Consider the following 22045-nt stretch of genomic DNA (forward strand, 5'->3'; position numbering starts at 1 on the left):
GGCACAGTTCACAAGCCTCTTTTTCTTTTTTTTTTTTTTTAATTTCTGCACATCCTAATTTTAAAGATTTGTTTATAAAAAGCAGTGAAATTTCCCTCCCATGATGATCAGCAGTGTGCAGCACCGTCTACTATACTGTGCGGCGCACGACTTTTATAAGACTGTCCTTTTTACCACAGAACCAGTTGTGCGGTGCTGTGGTCATGGCTTACATTAACCTGTAATGCAATTCCTCTACCACTTTGACTCTCGTTAAAAGCTGGGACACAAATAGCTTGGTGTCCTTACTATGGATCCCATCATTAGAGTTATAAACTGGGAGCTCGTGTTAACCCATTAAATACCAAATACCTGTTTTCTTTGAAAAAAAAGTCAGAACACAAGCTGTATTTATGTAATTTGATACATTTACATTTAGACTTTTAAAGTTGTCAGAACAGTAGATCTGAAGAAACGGGTAGATGATGCCAGTTAAAAATGTTCACAAAAATGACAAAGTAGCCTGTCTTCAAAAGTCACAGCTGGGTATGCATATAAATGCCTAACGTGGAAAGCTGAGGGGTGTGTCAAGACTATTAAGGGGGAAGCTGAAGCACCTCACTGTGATTTTCATGGGATCTAGCACAGATTCTTTTTTTTTTTTTTTTTTTTGGGGACTGTAGGCATGACAATAATGTTACATCATTACAACTATGAAGCTACTTCAGTGGTGTTTTCCTTTTACAAACAAACAGTGGCATCTAAGGCTTTGATTCCCCTGATGTATCTGAAAACTGATTACAAGCTATATCCCGGATTGCAGCAATTCTTTGAAATGTCTTCATTATAAATCTCTAAAACAACCCCACAGTAGAAGCCATAAAGAACTGTCAAGTGACTTTGGCTAATGGAGGTATTTATTACAAGTCCATAGTGTATGCAGATGCTTTCCTTTCTACAAATGGGCTCCAGAATACTGTTGGGGTATGGATTTGTGTCTATTCTGAGAACAAAATCTGTATCCTGCCAATGTAATCTGTAGGCTGACATTTGCTCTGAGCAATTAATTTATTTGGATGTCATGAAAGAATGTTCTGTTGAGTTGAGTGTGTGTGTATGTAAACTGCAGGGACAATCTGGGCCATTTGATCTCCAAGGAACAGGACTGGCAAGCATTTCGAACCGCAAAGCTCCCACATGGATCTGAATTGCCCTGGTCCTAGAATATCTATGGCAAGCAGCAATGTATATTATCAATTTTGAATTGGTAGCTGTGTTTTTTGTGACGCATGGTTTGGTAGGAGTTGAATATCAAGATATGCAAATGAATAATTTGTTGCTGTTTTTAATTAACCTGCATGTCAGTATTTCTCAAATACCTAATTAAAACCTGTCATGCTGGGTCTGTAAAGTGGCCGTGGGAGACGGAAAGAGACTAACAGAATTGAATAACATCTTATTGTGTTTGTTTCCTGTGTTTGAGCCTGTGGTCTCACAAGATATTTTCCGCTGTATATTATCCTGTTATTGGGCTCTTTCTATTTATGTGCATGTCCCCTTAGTAAACACGGGTGATCTGAATATAAATAAACAGCAGCATGAAAACTTCATTTATTTGGGTCTGTCACAAAGACGGCTGTAGTGGGTGACGTCAGACCAGAAACCAGGAAATAAACAACAGAGAGGTGGAGTTTTGGGGAAGCTGAGTGCTTGCTTGTGCTCAGCATTTAATGAATGAACAGAACAGTAAATAAAAAGGCTGTAACAAACAAAAACACAGGACACGGCACTTTCGCCAAATTAAAGAGACAAACAAAACGGACTACACAGATAAACACGGTGAGCTGATATTTTAACTATTAACTATTATTATTATTATTATTATTATTATTATTATTTATTATTATTATTATTATTATTATAACCTCCGTCTCCAATCCCATTCTCCACTCACCGAACACACAACCCAGAGTGAGTGAAAACATGCTGATTTTATACAGCTGTACCAAGACTCGATTGCTAATCAATCATTCAGTTGCAGTACAGCAGAGTCGCGGTACAGCTCCACGTGAATTAGTAAAAGCGCAATTCCCTGTGCTCACATATTATTACATTTTACTTGCATGTGAAGTGCTGTGCAATCCTCGTGCCTAAATACAAATATACATTTTAAACACTCGTGTTTCACAGACCCGTTTATATCCCGTGTACCCATGACTATACACCAACATTAACACACAACACGCAACATATAACTCTGAAATACACACAGGGGCGGGCAACATTGCCACAGGGTCCCACTGTGAAACTGCAGTATCACTCAGCACTGTGGGACTGCCTATTAAAATATTAGCGTCCTGTGCTCTCATGCTTTGTCACTCAATCCCCTCAACGGTATTCCAGCCTTGCATCACACTGCCTGCTGTACAAATACAAACAGTTTTTCCCACGGAATACATTTCAAGTAATGATAGTTTGACTATAGTTAAACACTACTGTTTTTTTTTTTTTTTTTTTTTTTTTGCTTTTCCTGTGGTTGTACTATATATTTATCATAGTTTGCCATGTTTACTGTTATGCTTTACCATGCCTTGCTATTCTTTGCAATGCTTACCAGTGCTTTACCAGGCTTTCACTGTGCTTTATTACTCTTTGCTTCACATTTTCACTATGGTAAACTTTTATGAAGGTAGTAATGCTAATAAGTGAGTCAATACACACCAGCAGGATTAACAGAGTTAAAGAGCGGCGGTATTTAGATCAGCTACTGCTGAGATCATTAAAATAGACCCCATAATTTTTAACATAAAAGAAAAAAAATTGTGTGTTGAACTAAATTGGATTTTACATAAAGGTTTAATAATAAAAAAAAAATAAAATCTAGCCGGAACAGCTGTAAAAGCCGATCAAAGCTGTAATAAGCTATGTCTGCAGTTGCAGCCCACGAAAGCCATAATGAGAATGCTTAATCCTTTCTTTATTAAAAGGACTTGTGAAAAGTGTGTCATGAAACTACAGTACGTGGCTTCATGAACAGCCAGCCTTGCATCACTGAACACAAGGGTTTTGAAAATCCCAGGGAACTCCAGCCTGATCCTGTGGGATTTCATTACTGTCCTTGGAGTGTAGCTCTGTAATAGCGTGATACTGTGCGTGGATACAATATACTGTGGGAAAGAAGTGGGTTTCAGCCATTGTAACAGCCTGTATGCTCTAGCTTGAATGGTCATTCAATACCATTGCAGAGAAGCCATTGGCAAAGTACAGAATAGACTGGAGTGATGCTCAGAGAACCACTGTGACAGGTTTACTAGTGACTCATTCATTAGAAAGGTGTGGAGGGGGGGGGGGGTGTTGTAATGTTTTCCCTTCCGTTACTGATCTCTTGCAGATTAGTTTTCCAGCATGCCATGGCATCGGTGCGGTCCTTTAGACTCGTTTGTTCTCAAGTGAAATCCGTTCCGCGTCGTAGCTCTGGGAAGTGTGTGTGGCCGGGTGTGAGTGTAGGTCCCTGGGGATCCGGTTTGAGTGAAGGCTTAGGTAGCCTTGGTTTTATATTTAGAAAATAACCCAGAGGGGAAAATGCTGTGCACAGGGAAATGCAAGACACCCTCACTGAACTGGAGATACTGGAGTGTGGCTGCTTTAAAGGACCAGTCCTAACTGTTTGTGTACAAACTTTTGAGTTGGGCCACAGTATCTGCGTACTGCTTCACCATATCGAAGAAATAAAAGGTACCAAAGCTTGAAGGGTCTTGTAGAACTAAAACACTGGACTCTTTTACAGTTGTTATTGTGGAGAGGGAAATGCTGTGGCATGATTTGGGTATTGTGTTGCATTTTCTGAAAGTAAATTCGGTTTTGAGGTTGATTCCTGTGCGTTGAGTGCAGCTACAGGGCATTGGCACCGCATGGCTATGTGAGAGTATGCTTGCAGGAGGATTTCAAACTGATACAGTCAAAGAAAACACATGAAAACACAAAACCAGGTTTAGTCTTTCTATTGATCCGCCCTTGGTCTCGTGGAAAGGTTGTAATTTCAGAAGCTGATGTAAGTTTTCTTCGGCCCGCAGCTCCGAGTACAGCAGCATCAATCCGCATCTTCAGTCAATAGCTGGAGAAAGCCTTGCTCGGCGCAAACAGAGGCAGCAAGTCTTGAAACGTAATCAGAGAGCATAAAATAACTTTTATTGGAGTGATACAAGGACTGTGCTATCTAACTGTAAAATCTAAGGGTAAACAGTGCAAGTACTGATGAAACACTGGCGGCTTTTACATGCACAAGTCATGACAGTTTTCCTTACAACGTGTTTGCTGTACGTTTCAGGAAATGTGTTGCTATGCATGTCTGATTTATGGAAAAAAAAATCTTCCGTCAGTGCAGATTACTCAGCTCATAGTCATTTAGGGGAGGGGATATTTAAATGTCCATGTCTGCTTACTAAGTTGAAAAGAATGACTGAATATCGTGAGGAGAGCGTCATGCGTTGCCATGAAGATAAAAAGATTTAACAAGAGAAATGGATTCACGTGCAAACATTCTGAATTACGTCACGCATTATCTACTTGTTTGTCTTGTTACCTTTACACACACACACACACACACACACACACACACACACACACACACACACACACACACACACACACACACACAAAGCTTTATTACTTAGACTTTATACTTGTGTTTGTGTAACATCTAAAAGAAAGATTTCATTAACACTAGAACTGCCCTTTACAATAAATGTTTTTATTTTGAATATAACCTACAAAATTTTTATATATATATATATAGTGTAGCGTGCACGGGGGAAGGCAGCAGCAGGGCTGGTAGGTGACGTAATCACACAAAAAGACATAAGCCCGATTATACGTTCCTTGCAAAGGAGCCAGCTCCTTTGTACAGCAGCATCGGTGCTATGCTTTAGTGTGAGAGGTCCTGGGTTCGCGCCCGCCCTCCATCTGTGTGTGGATTGCCTCGCCCTGTGTGAGGCGCCTGCGGGAACCGGTATCGCTACAATATATAGACACACACACACACACACACAAGCCTGTTGTTATCTCTAATGCACCAGGGAAAATATCAGTAGGAGAGATTTAATCTTGAAGCTAGCCACAGCGCTTCAGCAGAAATATTTCGATTGCAAAGCTGCAGGCTGCAGCAGCTCAACCTGGATTATGCACTGGGAGTGACAAGCACGCAAGATAAATGATGTGTTACTTTCATTTTAGATTAAAAACTACTTCTGTTTTTACAGTTTTGAATGTACGTATACCTGTTTACACACTAGTTAGTTTTGAAATGTGTATTTTATTATAGTTTTTCATTTTTTGAAGTAGTGCGTTATGTGTGGTAAGTTAGAAAATAAACCCTTATATGTTTAATTGTTCATTTAAATATGGTGTTTTGGCTGTGCAGATATTTGATATGATGCGCTTGAATAAAACTTTTGAGCTGTGTCCGATAGTTTGTCTTTCATTTTAATATTGATGATGTTTAAATGTACCGTTATACGTCAGTGAGTGTAACCACTGTGGTTCTGTAAATTTATCCATAAATGTACATTTTTGTGTGTGTGTGCATTTTGTACAGCCTTTCTGCTGGAGATTACATGATATTAAGTCAGAAGAATGGGATCTTGACTGCTGAAATCGCGTGAGCCACAAGCACGATTCCTGCGCCGGTTTACATGGGTTTTTCCAGCTATTTTTATCGTGAGGAAGCGATTGACCATGCTGTTAAAGTGACGCTGACCAAAGGACGTCCTTTTGCTGTTTCACGATGTATTCACGTGATAACGTCACACAGTCATGTCTGTAGAGTCGATTTTCATGAGCATGTAAACCAAGCCTCTGTTGTTATTTATTTATGAATATTATCGTCTCCAGAGAACATACTCCATGGTGTTATGAGGAGCTTTGCTGAATATTTTAAATAAGACATTCAAATTATCTCAGTCTTAGTGCCATTGCTAAATTTGCTTAAATTGAAAGACTGTCGGCCAAAAAAACAAACAAAACAACTAACCTTTCCGAACCACTCATGCAGCCTTACATTCTAAAACACTCGACTGGGCCCTGAGACAGGAATATCTTTTTTTTTCTTTAAATACAAACGTTAGGGGAGGTGAATTTAGCCCCGTGATTTGAAACTGCCCGTACAGAATGTCAGCCTGTAGCCCTGTGATTTGATTCTTATACAAGGATGAGCAAAACATTTTTTTAACCAGTTATAAGAGTTGTAACCTTGGTTGCTTTTCTGGAATGAGAATCTGCCCCTAACCAACACGTCATCAGCAATCGCATAAAGGCTCTGTGTGTTATTCTACTATGTTGCTTATTTTGTTTTGGCTTCTCAGTCACAATCTGGAAAGCCGAAATGGGAGCCGACCGCTTAGAGCCTGGAGAAAGGGCTACCCTCAGACACGAATTCCCTGAGGTTTCCCCCTACGTCAAAAAATATGTGAGTAGGGTGTTTTTCCTGACCTGAGTGCTGAGCGGTTCGTATTTAGTTCTGCGGGGTCCGTGGTCACGCTGCAGTGGCTGGGCTCGGTGATATCTCTCAATTAAAGAGTACCATGCTGCTATACAAGAATTACGTTGCATGTGTTTTATGTACTGTATGTATCTTAGACTTGTCCCCTTGGTGTAGTGTATACTGTATGTATCTAGACATGCCCCTGTGGTATTTGCTTTGGTTCTTGTTGTCTAGTGTCAGTGAATACTGTGGTGTTATTTATTATTGCTTCAATTAAAGCCTCGAGGCTCTTGGTGTTAATGCTTAGTGATCCCTGAATGTCACATTTTATATTCTGCCAGATTATATCCTCTTTAAAGGAAGCTAAGTGACTTTATTAGGGCATTAGCAAAAGTATACACTTTTTTTTTTCTTTTGGTATAAATGTAGCCAACACACCTTGCTAAATAAAACAAAAATATTAAGGGGTGCTCAGCTAAAATTATTATTATTATTATTATTATTATTATTATTATTATTATTATTATTATTATTATTAAGAAATTGTCTTTAAAAGACTAAACTGAAATACAGTGTGTGAGTTCGAGCTGTCAGACCCCTGTCTGAGCTGTGTTTCCCATAGCCTCTCACTCAGATCGCAGACAGGAAGAGCAATACTGTCCTGCTGACCTGAGCAACCCAAATCGATCCCAGTAGCAGGGCTTCAGATCCCTGATTAGAATCTGGAATGACTGGCGCTCTTCACAGTACGGATTCACACTTTGAAAGACTGCAGCAATATAGCCTTGGACTGTCAGCTCTCAGAAACAAAGCAAGGCTTGGTCAAGATATTACTTGAATGGGGCGACCTTCAAGCATGCAAGAGATTTCCCTGAACGCATAAGAGGCACAATGACTTGGAGGCCACACCCCGAAAGTAATTCTCAACACTGGCACTAACGCAGACTGTAAAGGACTGGGCAAAGCATGTCACCAAAATGCGCTGTTTTCATCAAAATCAGGGACAAATGCTTTTTGCCCTAATGGCAAAGGTTTGGCCCATCATCAAAATCGGGCCCTAGGTGTTTTCTAATGGTATGTTTAAGATTCGAGGAGACAGTCTGGGATTTGAGACAACAGCTATACAAACAGGGCCAAGTACACTTGCAGTAAAAATGTAATTAGACATAATTTCTGTTTGTGATTGCAATTGGCGGCTCACGGTTTGCCTTAATTAATACTGTGTTGGCAAGCAAGTTTCATCATTAAGCTGTTGTGGGTCGTTGCATGTGTGTCTGTGCGTGTGTGCAGTTCTACTTGTTCTGAGACAGAACAGCTCTGTCCTTCTTTTCAGTACAGAGCAGTAATTACCTCTAGAGAGAGCTGAGTAATGCCAGCCCATAAATCATGCATTCAATCTGAATCGCAGATGTAACTTGAGTTGGAAATTTAGGGGGAAGAATTGAAATCTCATCTCCCTGTGGAAGCCGCTGCTGCTGCAATAAAATGGGAGCCTCCCTTTAAATCAACAGCTGGTTCAGTTACAGTTCCAATGCAGTAAAAGAACCCCCAGAAATCGTTTTATTTTCGTTCTGTTTGATTGGGAGACGGGTTACTATCCAGAGGTCAGTGTACTTCCGAACAATTTGCAGACCCACTGTATTGATATCAATCTCAAGGCTTCAGCCCCTGTGGGGTTATTATTTCTTAACATTATTCAGATTTTTTTAAATCCTCCTACTTTTCACATTAAGCATTAACAATAATCAAGACTTGCAATGTACAGCTGGGAGAATCCCAAACCATATTGCTATAGTAGCACCTGGTGTCCATCAGAACTTAGTAACATTAAAGGGTTCAACCCTTTTCATCCTGCATGTAGAGTGATGATGTGGGATCACCCACAATTTGTAGGCATTGGAAATGGTAAGGTAGTAGGCGTCTTTGTTCAAAGGTTTAGTATGTACTATGGATACATTTGTATACTTGACATGTCCAGCTACTCATGCATAACCTTCAAGAGTCTACTACATCGTCATCCTATATCTTAATGGGCACTAAAATAACACCACGGCAGAGGGTAGAAGCTACCAGATAGCAGCCTTGATCACACGATGATACTTAACATGCAGTGACTGGTACAGTGTAAGCCAAATTGCAGATGAAAACCACTCAGGAATTGATTGCCTGCCTGCCTGCCTGTCTGCCTGCCTGCCTGCCTGAGATCACAGCCACGGTGCATCTTGGCAGCCGTACAGCAGAGGTGGATAAAATCTGAGCCCATCTCGGCCGAGCCTCTCTGTGCAGTGTGGAGCTCCAATGCAGATGCTGCTGATTTCCGACCAGACCGTACTTTATAAAATGAGGAGACAGCTGCTTCAATAGCCCAGCCTCACCGAGTAGGAGATCTTTAGGGCCAAATCATTTTGTGATAACATTATCTGGAGTGAAGCTGCTATTCTCTCTCTGTCTTTTTTTTTTTTTTACACTAGAAGGAATACCATTTTTTTCAGTTGTTTTCCAGTTGTAAATATGTATGTATATCTTGTCCTTTTTACTGGGGCCTATCCCAGACTAACCATTTCTTTACCAGCAAAGGAACTGTCGATATTCCTCCTAAATGTTGATCTCAAAATGTTGACACATCTCTTATCAGGCTCGTGATGACTTAAAACTGTCTGAAACTTAAACTGTTCTGTACGTCAGGGATGAACAACTAACTGGAGAGTCCTCGTAATAACGCCATTTTCCAGGGCTGTCAGGCATGAGAAAGTAATCACTATTTTAACACCGATTCGACACTTTGAGTTGTTTATCCCACATAAAACAATACAGCTGGTATTCATTCCAGGTGCCATTGCCAGTAATATGTTCTTACAAATGAGACCATGTTGGTATTAACAAGTGAATTGACTTTCAGATATGGGGACGAGCTATTGACTTCTGTGGATTTCATTGTTTTGTGATGAAGCCACAGATACGTGTTCTCTGTAGAATGCAGCTTAAGTTGAAAAAAAAAAAAAAGGGTGTTAAAGATTAAGGGGTGATGTCATTGAAATATTTTAATACAGAAAACATGTCAGGGATGCCATTTGCTTAACAAGTTGATCAGTCAGCCGGAAGGAACAGCCTGTTTTCACATGGTAATTGTAGTTGCATGTGCTAGTACTTCTGATCCGGTGTCGACTTAGGAGTCTATTCAATCAAATATTACAGATGCCGTGACGTTTTCCAATTCTTTAGATGCATTCAATGCTTTCCAGATTGGTAGTATTCATGTTTTGATTGCATGGGCGTCTATAGCCAATTCACTGGGGGTGTCTGGAGGGGGGCTGCTGAATAACTTCAAGTGCTGTAGGTCATAAAGTTTTGTATTGTTTGAATCTATCCTTTAAAATACTGTTATTTAAAGTGCAGATAGATTTCCAGTTTTAAGGATCTAGTAACGCAACCACATCGAACCTTTTGTGATACAGCAAAACGGCTGTAAAAGTTTTATTAAAAACGCATTTAAAAAAAGACGTTACTCTGGGTACCTGTAATATGTGGCTTGTTTAAATAGCAAAGCGGATGCTTTTAAAGTCGAGGGATGAAGATAATGTTTCTTTACAGTCAAAATAAATGCAGGTCAGATAGGATACAGCTTGCTTTCACACCGCAGAGAAAAAAAAAAAAGAGGAACCGGAGCTCAGAATGGGATTGTAGAGTATTTACCAAGTCAGCACAAGTGTCACAGCACAGGCTGACAGTTCTCATTAGAAGGATTATTTCTGTAACCCTGCAATGTTAAAGGTAGAGCCATGTAACTCATGTCTAGGTTTAAGTGTAGGCTTTGACAGGGCATTTGCATTACTTTCCTCCCTAGCCACCTTTCCAGTATATTTAATACCAGTTTAGTGGATTCACATTTACAAATAGAAATATGTGGTTCATGTTTGACCTATTTTATTACGGGGTTCTTCTGACAAGCAGAATATAAGAAATACATTTAATTCTTCATATGGAACCTACAAATGTTCTCGCTTGGAATAGTTGTTATGAATGCATAAGTTTGGCACAGACAACATCTCTGTCTTGAAATATTTAAGCTGCAGGCAGCAAATATTATTTTAGTTCACATAACTTAAAAACCTAAGAACAGTAAAAGTATAGTAGATAATCCTAGACACAGAGTGTCCCCCCCAATATATATATATTCAGTGACTTGTATAGTAAAGCAGACATTCTGTTGTCAGATTATGCCCTTTTAAATGACATCACGTTTGATAATTAGTTCAGAAGTTGCATTGCTAATTAAAGGACTTTGCTTAATCAAAGTAGAAGGCACTAGCTGAAACGTTTTACCATCGATATTAAAGCCTGTGGCATGGACACAGTTCCACAGTTCCCTCCTAGCCCTGTTCAGTATGCTGATGCATTGCACTGTGAGGTAATGCCGTGTCTTGGCACTACAACATGCAGCAGGAGTGGCTGGTCTCCCCTTGAGGATTTTGTAATAGAGCTGCTGGCTCTCGGCCTAGTTAGCAGTCAACCTGGAGATATTCCGTAGATAATTTTAACTCCTCTAACTTTGTTGAATGCTGGATGACAACATATAAAGGTGGCTTTCCATACCATCAATACTGCATCGATACACGCTTCTTGTTTTGTAAACAGAAGATATTTCTGAAGGGAGAGAAAGACAAGTCTAAGATCCAGCTACTTTCCTTCAAGGAGGAGTCAAAAGTGTATCCCTGTTGCTTTGATTAAACCGTGAAATTGGTTTAAATTAACAATGAGGTTGGAGTATTCAAGTATGTGGATTTATGTGTGGGAGAGATCTAGTTACATTCTGAAGGGGTAGGTTGACTATGAAGCTGAGCAATCTGGGCTATTCTAGCAAACTTGTCTGTCCTTGGTAGCTTTAGAAAGGGCTGCTTTGATAAATGAGCATACTGATACCTTAAAAAGTTGTAGCCTCCCTCGTCTCTCCACTTCTTCTCCTCCTTCTCCTTCTCCTCCTCCTCTCGTTAATGAAGAAATTTAAGAGGTTGGCCTTTTATCTACATTCTTTGCGCAAACCAGGTTACCATAGCTACCCCTCCCCTCAAAAAAGGGTGAATTGCAGTGGATGATAAGGGTGTTCACAGCTCACCTGAATCTTCAGGGGCTGTGCAGTGCAGCCTTGTGATCCGAGACCCCACTGAGACACTGATATTGCTGCCTGTGTCTCCTCTGCTGTATGGCTGACGAACACTTGGGTCTTAAACAGGAACAAGCAGGCTTTGTTTCGTGTAGCTCTGCAGTGTTCGGTTCAAGAATCCATTCAAGCTTTTTTTTTTTCTTGTCCCTTTTATACACAGTTGAAATTGAATCAATAACCCTTACACTACTTGATTGTTAACAACACATGTCGTCTTCTCAGTTGGATACACTGGTATAAGTAAATCGATTTTACAAGAGGCTGTGTTTGTATATAATTGTACTCTACACCACCCTCCTAACAACAGGCAGTGTGTATTCCCACAGTATATAGAAGATGCTTTTCACGAATAAGGATGGAGGAATACCTGCGAGACCGTGAAGATGACTCTGTAACGGTGACTCCATAAGCATAATGAAATGTTGGGAAGTTGGCTCTTTTCAGCAAGAACTTTTTCTTATATACATTTTTTACATTTTTGATATACACAGCGCTCCCTCGCTATAATGCGGGTCTCGGGGGAAACGCAATATAATAACGTAATAACTGGAGAATGTTATAAAGGGGGGGTGGCGTCGCGGGACTCTTAACAACACACATCTGATTAAAATACTACTTAAAATAACTCCCTCTCCATACTGTATTACTGTAGAAAATATTGCATGAATTACTAGTATAGGGAATTGGGGGACATGCTGTAGGAGCGTTATAACCAAGATCCTTATAGCGATGGAACACTGTGTGTGTGTGTGTGTGTGTAATCAGGCCAGTTCAAGGATGGTGTGTGTGTGTGTGTGTGTGTGTGTGTGTGTGTGTGTGTGTGTGTGTGTAATCAGGCCAGTTCAAGGATGGTGTGTGTGTGTGTGTGTGTGTGTGTGTGTGTGTGTGGATGTGGGTGTGTGTGTGTGTGTGTGTATGTGTGTGTGTGTGTGTGTGTGTGTAATCAGGCCAGTTCAAGGATGGTGTGTGTGTGTGTGTGTGTGTGTGTGTGTGTGTGTATGTAATCAGGCTCAGTTGTGGTGTGTGTGTGTGTGTGTGTGTGTGTGTGTGTGTATGTATGTAATCAGGCCAGTTCAAGGATGGTCGTAATACTGAGTCCAGAGGTGCGTAGTGTTTGACACTTGCTGACAGCTGGCAGCAATTGATTTGATTCAACTGAATTGTGATGATAATGGATATTTAGGAATCCATAACAGCATCGATCACTGACTTCTCATTTAACACACAACAGGGAGTCCCGTAAGTCCAGCATCACTGGCAAGATCATACATAGTGGTGGTGAGGACGAGCTCTGGTGAAACAGGAGACCGCGCCCTGCTGACCAGGAGTGTGTAACGACAGTGTTGTGTGATACATCGGCGTTACGGGTCCCCTGTCGGTGAGATGAGATGAGGTTAAAAGATCCACAAAAAAAAAAGTAAAGCGCGACTGCAGGCGAGCCCAGCTCTTGTGGTTCAGATGCTTGCTGGAAGAAAGGACAGATTGGGTTAGCTAGTTGATTAGCTCGTGCTTTCCTGCGCTAATTAGAATTTGAGAGCAGGGATCACCTGGGTGTTCCTTTTGAAGCAGGGATCTCCTGGCGGGAGGGGTTAGCAGATGGCAGAGGGACTGAAGTGGCACTGGGCTGGGGGAGGTCTATCTCCCTCATTAACCTGCTGTCTCATTAGATAGCACTGAGGTGTCCAGTCTCGTCTCCCCCTCCTTGAACTGAGCATGAGTGAGGGGGCTGCCATTTCTCCAGGCTCTCTGAACTGTTATCCATAATTAAAGAGCAATTGAGGATTACACATTTATTAGCTGTGGTCTGTCACAGTGTGCCTTATCCCTTTGTGCTACTGAAGAAATAGAGTCTGCATTTTTATTAATCCCATAGGGGCTTTGCTGGAGGAAGCCTTCGATCCCCACTTAGCTTCATGTGTGCAGATCTCATTAGCAGCAGACACCTTCTCGTACAGTATTTGGTAGATTCCATCTGAATGCCTCTAGCGATTTTAGAGTTACATTGTATTGTTCCTTACTCACCTAGGGTCCGCTTATCAGGCAGTACTGCTTGCTGTATAAAACGACTAGGGCTTACAGGAGCTTAGATTGTGGTCAGGACTTTCATCTTGGCGTCGTAATAAAGTGGCCTCTGTTTTACTGTAAAATCACAAGGATTTTCAAGGTTTTTTCCTGTTCTTGAGATTAGATTCTTAGTACTTAAATGTTTCTTTAATATAAAAATGAACTAGAAACCCAAATACTCATCTCCTTGTCATTTTGAGTTATTCCAGGAACTTGCTTTATAATAAAACATAGTTCCCCTTGGTGCCTGGAGTTTAAAATACCAGATTTCTGTAAAGGTATCTGTTGGCATCTATAGGGTTAGGAAGTGTTTTATTCCTGTCCCTACTGATCGAGTTGTGTAGGGCTGTATATATTTGCTGCAATCACTTAGTTGAGGATGCCCGTGAGGGGAGCTGATATGTTAGAGAGTCTGCCGTGGTGCATGCTGTCTTGACGAGTTTTATCTCGAGCAGATATTTTGTTCCGTGTTAACCGGGCTAATCTTCCTATGCATCTCAGTCAGCACTCTGTCTGCCAAAACCTACACCAAGAGAAAAATGTTTCCCCTAATCCCTTCTAATATAAAGTATAGTTTCAAAACAAAAGTTACGTACAGTAGATAGAGCTCTTGTGTCCATAGAGCAGCACCTACTGTACAGCCCTTGGTTAAACAGTTCAATATTGGTGTTTGGCCATGGTAGGCAGGGGGTTGTTAATATGTGCTGTAAGTTAATACATCCAGTTTACCCTTTGAGAGGCTGTTATACGAGACTGTACATATTAAAGAAAGACAACACTGTTATACGAGACTGTACATATTACCTTGTTTTAAAGCATGTTTAAAATAAAAATAATAATAATAACTATGCAACGTGTTATTTTTTTTAAGGCTGTTATCCATGTGTTTATTTGTTTTTTCCGTTGGTAGTCATGTGCGCAAGGTGACCCTGGAATGTGTTTCTTTATTGGCTTAGCGTGGCCTCATGGCCGCTAAAGATGTCATCAGCCCCTGAAATCACTCCATTTAAACTATCTGGGCCTTATTTCTGTCCCGTTTACACCACTGCAAAGAGGCAAACTAGCATGGAACTGGCAGGAAGAAACAGATTTCGGCAGAACTAATTACATTAAAGTTGTGTTTAAAGTTTGTGCATGCATTGTCTTTCTCCTCGTCAAACTCACAGGCTGTTAGGAAATAAAGTAATCTTATTCTAACAATGCTAAAAACAAAACCTGCCCCCCAAATACAGTTTAATTATAATGAAAATTATAGTTTTTTATTTGAATGAGATTTCCACATAGGATGCAGTGCCACTTGTTGACTGAATGATGTAATTAACACCACAGATTTATCCTTGACAGCATTGTTTCCCAAATCTGCAGGAGGAGTAAGTCTGGGTTATCCATATTATCCATTCACGGGTCTTGGGGTTGAGATGCGTGAATCACTGAGCCACCTGCGCCCTTTGTTTGACATGCACAGTACTATATATCTCTGAAGAAACAGATATAACCGTAACTTCCCAGACCTTTAATATAAAGAACCAGGTAAGCCAATGGCGTTTCTCCTGATAAAAATAAGTTTCCAATCGACTCAATTGCAAAGCCTTCAAGGGGTACTGCTGTGGATGCACATATCGTTTTCTGGTTCCTGTTTCTAATGTTAGAGGAAATGTCAGCCTGTAAGCACCTACCACTTTAATAATAAATGCAAGCTGTTTCATAGCTTTGGACAGATATTATTAATACAGCCTGTTCATGGTGCAGTTGATGGTCAGATGAAGGTTGAGAGTTAGAGCAAGTGAAAGCATTGCCAGCAGCACTTTAATTTCTTCATTTGATGGCTGTACCTTTTCCTAAAAGCACCGGACTTGGGACTTCAAGGAAAAGAAAGAAATAGCAAAACAGCTGGCTGAAATCTGGAGCGAATTGAAGCAGGACAATGTGGAGGAGAAAGCCGCACATAACTTGTGTAAAGGTCAAAAAGAAAAGTCTGTAAGTTTATTTAGATCCAGGAGGGAATCAGTCGGATCCAGTGATCCAGGTGTTGTTTTTAGGTAACAACCTTGGTTCAGCGAAGCTATTACAACCTTTCCACTGTGCTCTAAAATGTCTCAGTATAGTTATTAACATGTATATTTATCTGTGTTTTTCTCTGGTTTTGTGAGAGAGAGAGAGGGAGAGGGAGGGAGGGAGAGAGAGAGAGAGACTCAGAGAGCCAGCTGCCCAACGTTTCGATATGTTGTATGTCTTTCTCAAGGGAGAAACGATTCAGTGCGAACAGCCAGTCAGCTTCCAGGTCTAGCAGGCTTCTGTTTTGCATAGGTGCCCTCTGGAATGTTGAAGTGCTTAACTGTGAATTAAATTTTATATCAATCAGCGCATTAAACTAATCAAACTAATCTGATAAAATAAAAAGCCACTTAAACCACTAAAAACACGATTGGCAATTTAATGGCTACCTTGAGCGAAAAAGCAATGCTTAACAAAAGATACACCAACCACTGTATAAGAGCAACTGCTGTTCAGGTACTTTCTGATGCTAGTCTAGAGACGAGGGAAATCATGTCTGTGGCAGGACACCGTAATGAAGGCTCAATTCACAGCTACTGGAAAGCAAATCAACAGGAAAGGTACGATTGGTCCACAATTCTGACATCAGCTGGAGCCAAACACCCTGCCTCAAAACCAGCCACTCGAACTGCCAACCCTGTTTCAGTTCTTTCTGCACCAGCCAGTCCACTCCTTGCCAGCTTGAATGACGCCCCGCCTCCAACAAGAAGTTTCGGGTCTGACTCTGTACTGCAGGGACTATTGAACAACTGTACAGTTAATTTATCTGGCAATGTTCAGATAAATTATAATAAGAAAGAGTAAGACCCCAATACATAAATATGTTAGCCAAGATAATAATAATAAAAAACATTTTCTTTACGTGTGTGTCGTTCTTCTATTCTAATTATGTTAGGGACTATTTTCCTCAGAGGAAGGTTACCCGGCAAAATATCAGAAGTTCAAGGTAAATAAAGGTTTTAAAGTTTTTAAAGGGAAAATAAAGAAATAAATAATTTTCTAATAGCAGTAGAGCCCTCTCGATGCGGGTTCTACCGTGTGGTATTTGACCTTGACTTTCTTTAGCGCCCTTGCCTACAGCTCGAGGAGCATAACTCCAGTCACGGTCATCTACCACATGGTAGAGCCTGCATCGACAGGCTCTATTGCTTAAATATATATGTAGAGAGATATTTATGTTTGTGTTGTTGTACTTAAGTTGTGCAGAACAGCATAGTTCTGTTTGTAGCCAGCAACAGTTGTGAGGTAATGTCAGTGGGGAAAAAAACAGCTGGCTTGATTGGGGATCTTGTCTGTTAGGTTCTGAATGATAGCACTTAATACTTATTACTAGTATACTAGTAATACTTAATAGGGAATAACGTGTTTGAAGTTATCTGGAAATGGCCTGTGTCATGCAATTACATCAGCTAACAAAGCCATGCAATTACACAGTAGTTCCCATGGAAGGACATGAGATGTGTGTAATTACCTAGTTATTACAAAGTAATTACATGGCTACCATGCCCTGTAATGTAAAGCTCCAACAGTTTCACGAATAACAGTAAAAAAGCAGCCTTTAAATACTGTGTGTTTTAAAAGCTGGATGAAAAGGGCTTGGGGATTTCTGAAAGTACAACTGAGTGCCTTTATTAACTCTGCAGTGATATTAGATTTGCTTATCTGGGTCAGTAACTTTTATATTTACCTCCTTGACTTGGCATTTTATCAGCGCTGTGTCCACAGGGGGTTGAGAAAGGTGTCCACACTGCTAGAACCCTTGAGAAATACGCTAACAGCAAAGTGCACAAAAAAGGGAGAAAGAGAGAGAAAAAGTAAAAGAGAAACAAGAAGGGTGGCCTACTAGCTGATTGAAATGGATGCTGCAGCATCAATCTCCGCTTAGACCTGAAGCAAGTCGCTGACGAGGCAGAGCGTGGATGACTTGTGAAGGTTGTCTCCTCTATCCGCAGTACTTTTGTAAATAAAGCAGCATGGATACAGCTCTGATTTTGAGAGTCGCAGAGGGGCTACAGCCAGATTCAAACAGAATGAATATGCTACCAGCTATAAATGCATTTGCGTCTACTCTAACATGTGCTCAAATCACGTGGGACCTAAATAGAGAATGGAAGAGTGTGACAGATTGTGCTTATGGAATGACTTAATTAGCTATTTAACTATTTCAAAGCAGAGCAAGTTTGCCCTGCTTTTGCAATTAAGAAGCTGTACCCATTATATTTGTGTAGACTCCCTCGTACTCAACCACAGTCACCCCCTGCATTCAGAGATTGGCTCTGTGAGACTTGACTCCAGCTGCTTGAGAGTACTGCTACTTCTTTTTTTTTTAACACAGTTTTGCTGGTGGTTAATAAGAGATTATTGTTTGTACTTGTTCCAATATGATTAGGGTGTTTATTCACTGCCCCAGTGCTGCAGTGAAGCAGAGCTCCTCCATTCAAGGACACAATCACCAGGATTAGCAGAATGAAGTAAATGTCAAGGTGTGATATCTTCAGTATCGGCTAGGCTAGTCACAGGAGGATCACCACTGGGGGACACGTAGAATAATCCTCCATGGGTTTGTTTTATTTACTGTCAGAGAGAGATAGAAGATTGCTTTAACACCCATTTCCCTAAGCTGTCGGTATCGCTGGTAGTAAATTGGGGAAGAATAAAGTCGTAAATTATGATGGGTAAAAACTGTTGGAGAATATGACCAGAACAGGGCCAGGGGCTTTGACAGTTATTTAAGATTATGTGGGATACCATGTATAAAATGTCCTTTTCCTTTCCTAGGATATTTTGAGGCTGCCTTTAGTTACAATTGGTACATTTCTCATTATCTTCTGCATTGCCCGTCCTGATAACTGTTCACTGTTTTTACATTTAGGGCAGAAAAAACAGAAGTATTAAGTGAAGACCTATTACAGGTAAACATGAACACTTTATTAAAATAAATCATCCTTCTCTCGGTCTGTGTTAATTTTTAAAGGCAAAATATTTTGATAAAATTGCTGTCTCCATGTGTGCGATCCACACTAAACCGCAAAACATATAAAATATACCAATAATCCATTTGATATTTAAATAAAATGTAAAGGCTTTCCACGCACTTCTCCTCAGTCAGGGCCAAGCTGTCGTGTGCTTCACTGCATCACAGATAATCACACGAGATTTTTTTGTACCTGTTTGCTTGCAGGTGGAGAAACGCCTGGAGCTGGTAAAACAAGTGACTCACAGCACCCACAAGAAACTAACAGCATGCCTACAGAGCCAGCAGGGCGTGGACGTAGACAAGAGATCAGTGCGCTCTCCCTCGGTGCGGATCCCTTCTGAACAAAGGGTTTATTTTTACCTGACTTGCTGATGGATTTACCACTGAACTAAACCTTTAGCTATAGAAACACCATTACTCAAGACGTGATACTGTACCGAATGTCAAAGCATTCCCAACCACACGGTCGGGTGGATGCATTCCTTTTCAATAGTGTGGCAGTGTAGCACTCGTGGGATTGAATCAGTGTGGTGTATTTAATTGTACAGAAACTAAATTAAAAAAATAAATAAATAAACATTATTAAAACTCCTTGTTGCATTTTCTTTTTATCTGTTTCCCATGAACGTAGGATCACCATATGACTCCATTTACACCAGGACAGTTTGGGACAGTTCAGGCTTCACATCCAAATGATACATTTTACCTATCTCAGGTACCTTTTACAGCAGGACTACACTTACCAGAATGCACTGGGGTGTGAGTTGAAAAGCTTGAACTGGCTCGCTCTGTCCCAGTGTACATGGAGTCATATGGTAACCCTGCATGAACAGATTGCTGTGTTTTGATCATGTAGTAACACGGATGGGTTTCTGTTGTTCTCTTCCCAGAAAAAGCTCCCCCTGATGTCCTTGGCGCAGTGCTTAGTGGAGGGAGCTACTGTCCTTGGGGACGAATCCCTTCTGGGGTAACAAACAAACATCTGATCTTTACACCCAGTACTAGAAACACACCTCTGATTAGGTCTTAACAAAGGGGGCCTGCCCTGTGTTCAGCCAACCTGAGGATTCTGAACTTTGATTCATTCTGTCTGAGGGGCTATCCTGATGATGAACCTGTCAGTTCTAATGAAAACAGAAACACACTACAGCATACTATGGCTGTTTATACACTTTCACGGTTTGAGATTGGCAACAGAAGCCCCTATCCACAAAGACATTCTGTTCAGGGATTTTGTATATTGTTCTAACCTTGTTGATAATGTTAGTTATTCACAAGGACAAAGCCAAGAGCAACAAGCCAAAGCCAAGAGCCTCCGTTTGCTTCCACTTTCTTTAGAGAGTATCTGAGCCTGTGTATAAGGGGCTGTCTGACTGACTGTCTCTCTTTTTGTGTACGTCACATTTTTACACACAGCATATCTTGAAAGCCATTTACCCAGTTATGAAGAAATTTGGGTAAGGGGCATTCTTTTTCACACGATATTGAGAATGATTATTTTATTTCTTGAAGGAAAATGCTAAATTTATGTGGAGAGACAGAAGACAAGCTGGCCCAGGAACTCATTCTGTTTGAACTGCAGATAGAAAGAGATGTGATAGAACCGCTATTCTTATTAGCAGAGGTAACATGGTGTACTTGCATTTATTATTATTATTATTATTATTATTATTATTATTATTGTTGTTGTTGTTATTATTATTGTTATTGTTATTATTATTATTATTATTATTATTATTATTATAGTGAATAATAATAATTTTAAAAAGCCTTGTTCCTTTAAAGTGATGTTTTGTTTTATTTCTATCCCAGGTGGATATTCCCAACATCCAGAAACAGAGAAAGCATTTAGCTAAACTAGTGCTGGATATGGACTCTGCAAGGACACGGTATGAACCTGTTACTGTGTGGAGCTTGTGATATTGTGCTGCATGTACTTTGTATTTGTGAAGGGATGTGCACTGGTAGGAGCAGCATGGTGTTGTGTTTGTGTGTGTGTGTTAGATCTTTTCAATCCCAAATGGACAAAGGAGCCTTGTAATCGGAGCACCTGATGCTCTCAGATCCAGGAAACATGTCCTGTATGAAGTAGAAGAGTTTACTTAGACTTTATGAGAGATCTTAGAATTACTTAATAACGGGAAGTGAAACTAGTAATGTGGTATTGAAAATGTAATTATAGTAACCTTGTCAATAATAATCATCAAGTAGTAGTAACTACAGGTAGATTATTTCTGTTAGCACGATTTCTGACCCTCCCCCACCCAATAGATTTTAAATTAGGGTTAAACCTGATTTTACCTGGATTTTAACCTGACAGATCCTGTCAGCTGAATCCTATAGTTATAGTTGTTTTATATAAATATATAATCTTCCTTTAAAATACAGAATGGCTGATATTTGTGCGAGATAGACAGGCCCACGGAAATGCTAAATTAATCACATTTTTTGTTGTGACTGTACTTCTGTGTCCCAAGACTGAAAACCAATTCTCAAACACATACAGACTGCAGCTCAGGTCTCATTGAAGGCATGATTAGGAATACAACTTGTATTGTGCCCTGCTAAACTCAGATAGCTGGGGGGTATACAGTGTTGCCACAATTCTCAGTGACTCGCTCCCCTCCCCCCAGGGCTGATAAGAACGTTTCTGTGCTAATTCTGTCAGTGGCTCCCAGCTGGGATCCTATTGAAACTCGGGCAGCGTTATCAGAGAGTTGAGGCACCAGCAGGTAGCTAATTCCTGCTTCACAACAAAAGAAAAATACTATTTAATCTGTTTTTATAATTGAAAAGCTGTCTCTTGGTTGACCTGACTTTGTAACAGAGGAATATTACCTTTCTGCTTTGCCTCGCTATGCCGTTATATACTCTGTATATATATATATATATATATATATATATATATATATAATATATATATATATATATATATATATATATAATATATATATATATAGGTTTTGAGAAAGAGTGAAACGATGAATGAAGAATCTGCATCCAAGCCGGTGTGCAGTCTTTTTCATCGCAAGGCCTCACAGACTGTTGGTGGTGGTGGTTTTGTTTTTTTTGTTTTTTTCTGAAAATGATTTTGCTAATTCCTCATCCATTGCACTTCATTACCACCTCTTTATCTGAATGTTGTAAAAACACACATTACTTCACCGGCAGAGCAACTGAGTGATTCATAAATAGATCAAGATAAAGCTAGGATGTACGGTGAAGGTTTGGGCAGTGATGCTGAGAGCCACCGTTACTTATTTATTTAAATCTTCAAAGTATCAATGCAGATGACCTGTAAAACTATCATATCTAAAATCTCCCAATATCC

General features: G+C 40.2%; 1 protein-coding gene across 7 annotated transcripts in view; it reads left to right on the forward strand.

Moving 5' to 3' along the window:
• LOC121296619 (rho GTPase-activating protein 44-like) overlaps positions 1–22045 on the forward strand; it is a 51882-nt gene that overhangs the window by 11622 nt on the left and 18215 nt on the right. For all 7 annotated transcript variants that reach the window (XM_041222349.1, XM_041222353.1, XM_041222354.1 and 4 more), the window contains exons 2-6: positions 18610–18649; positions 18919–19038; positions 19605–19681; positions 20227–20338; positions 20527–20603. In XM_041222349.1, the coding sequence (XP_041078283.1) occupies positions 18610–18649; positions 18919–19038; positions 19605–19681; positions 20227–20338; positions 20527–20603 (426 nt within the window). The remainder of the gene's footprint in view (positions 1–18609; positions 18650–18918; positions 19039–19604; positions 19682–20226; positions 20339–20526; positions 20604–22045) is intronic.

Source organism: Polyodon spathula, chromosome 21 (assembly GCF_017654505.1).
Source record: "Polyodon spathula isolate WHYD16114869_AA chromosome 21, ASM1765450v1, whole genome shotgun sequence".
NCBI lineage: Eukaryota > Metazoa > Chordata > Actinopteri > Acipenseriformes > Polyodontidae > Polyodon > Polyodon spathula.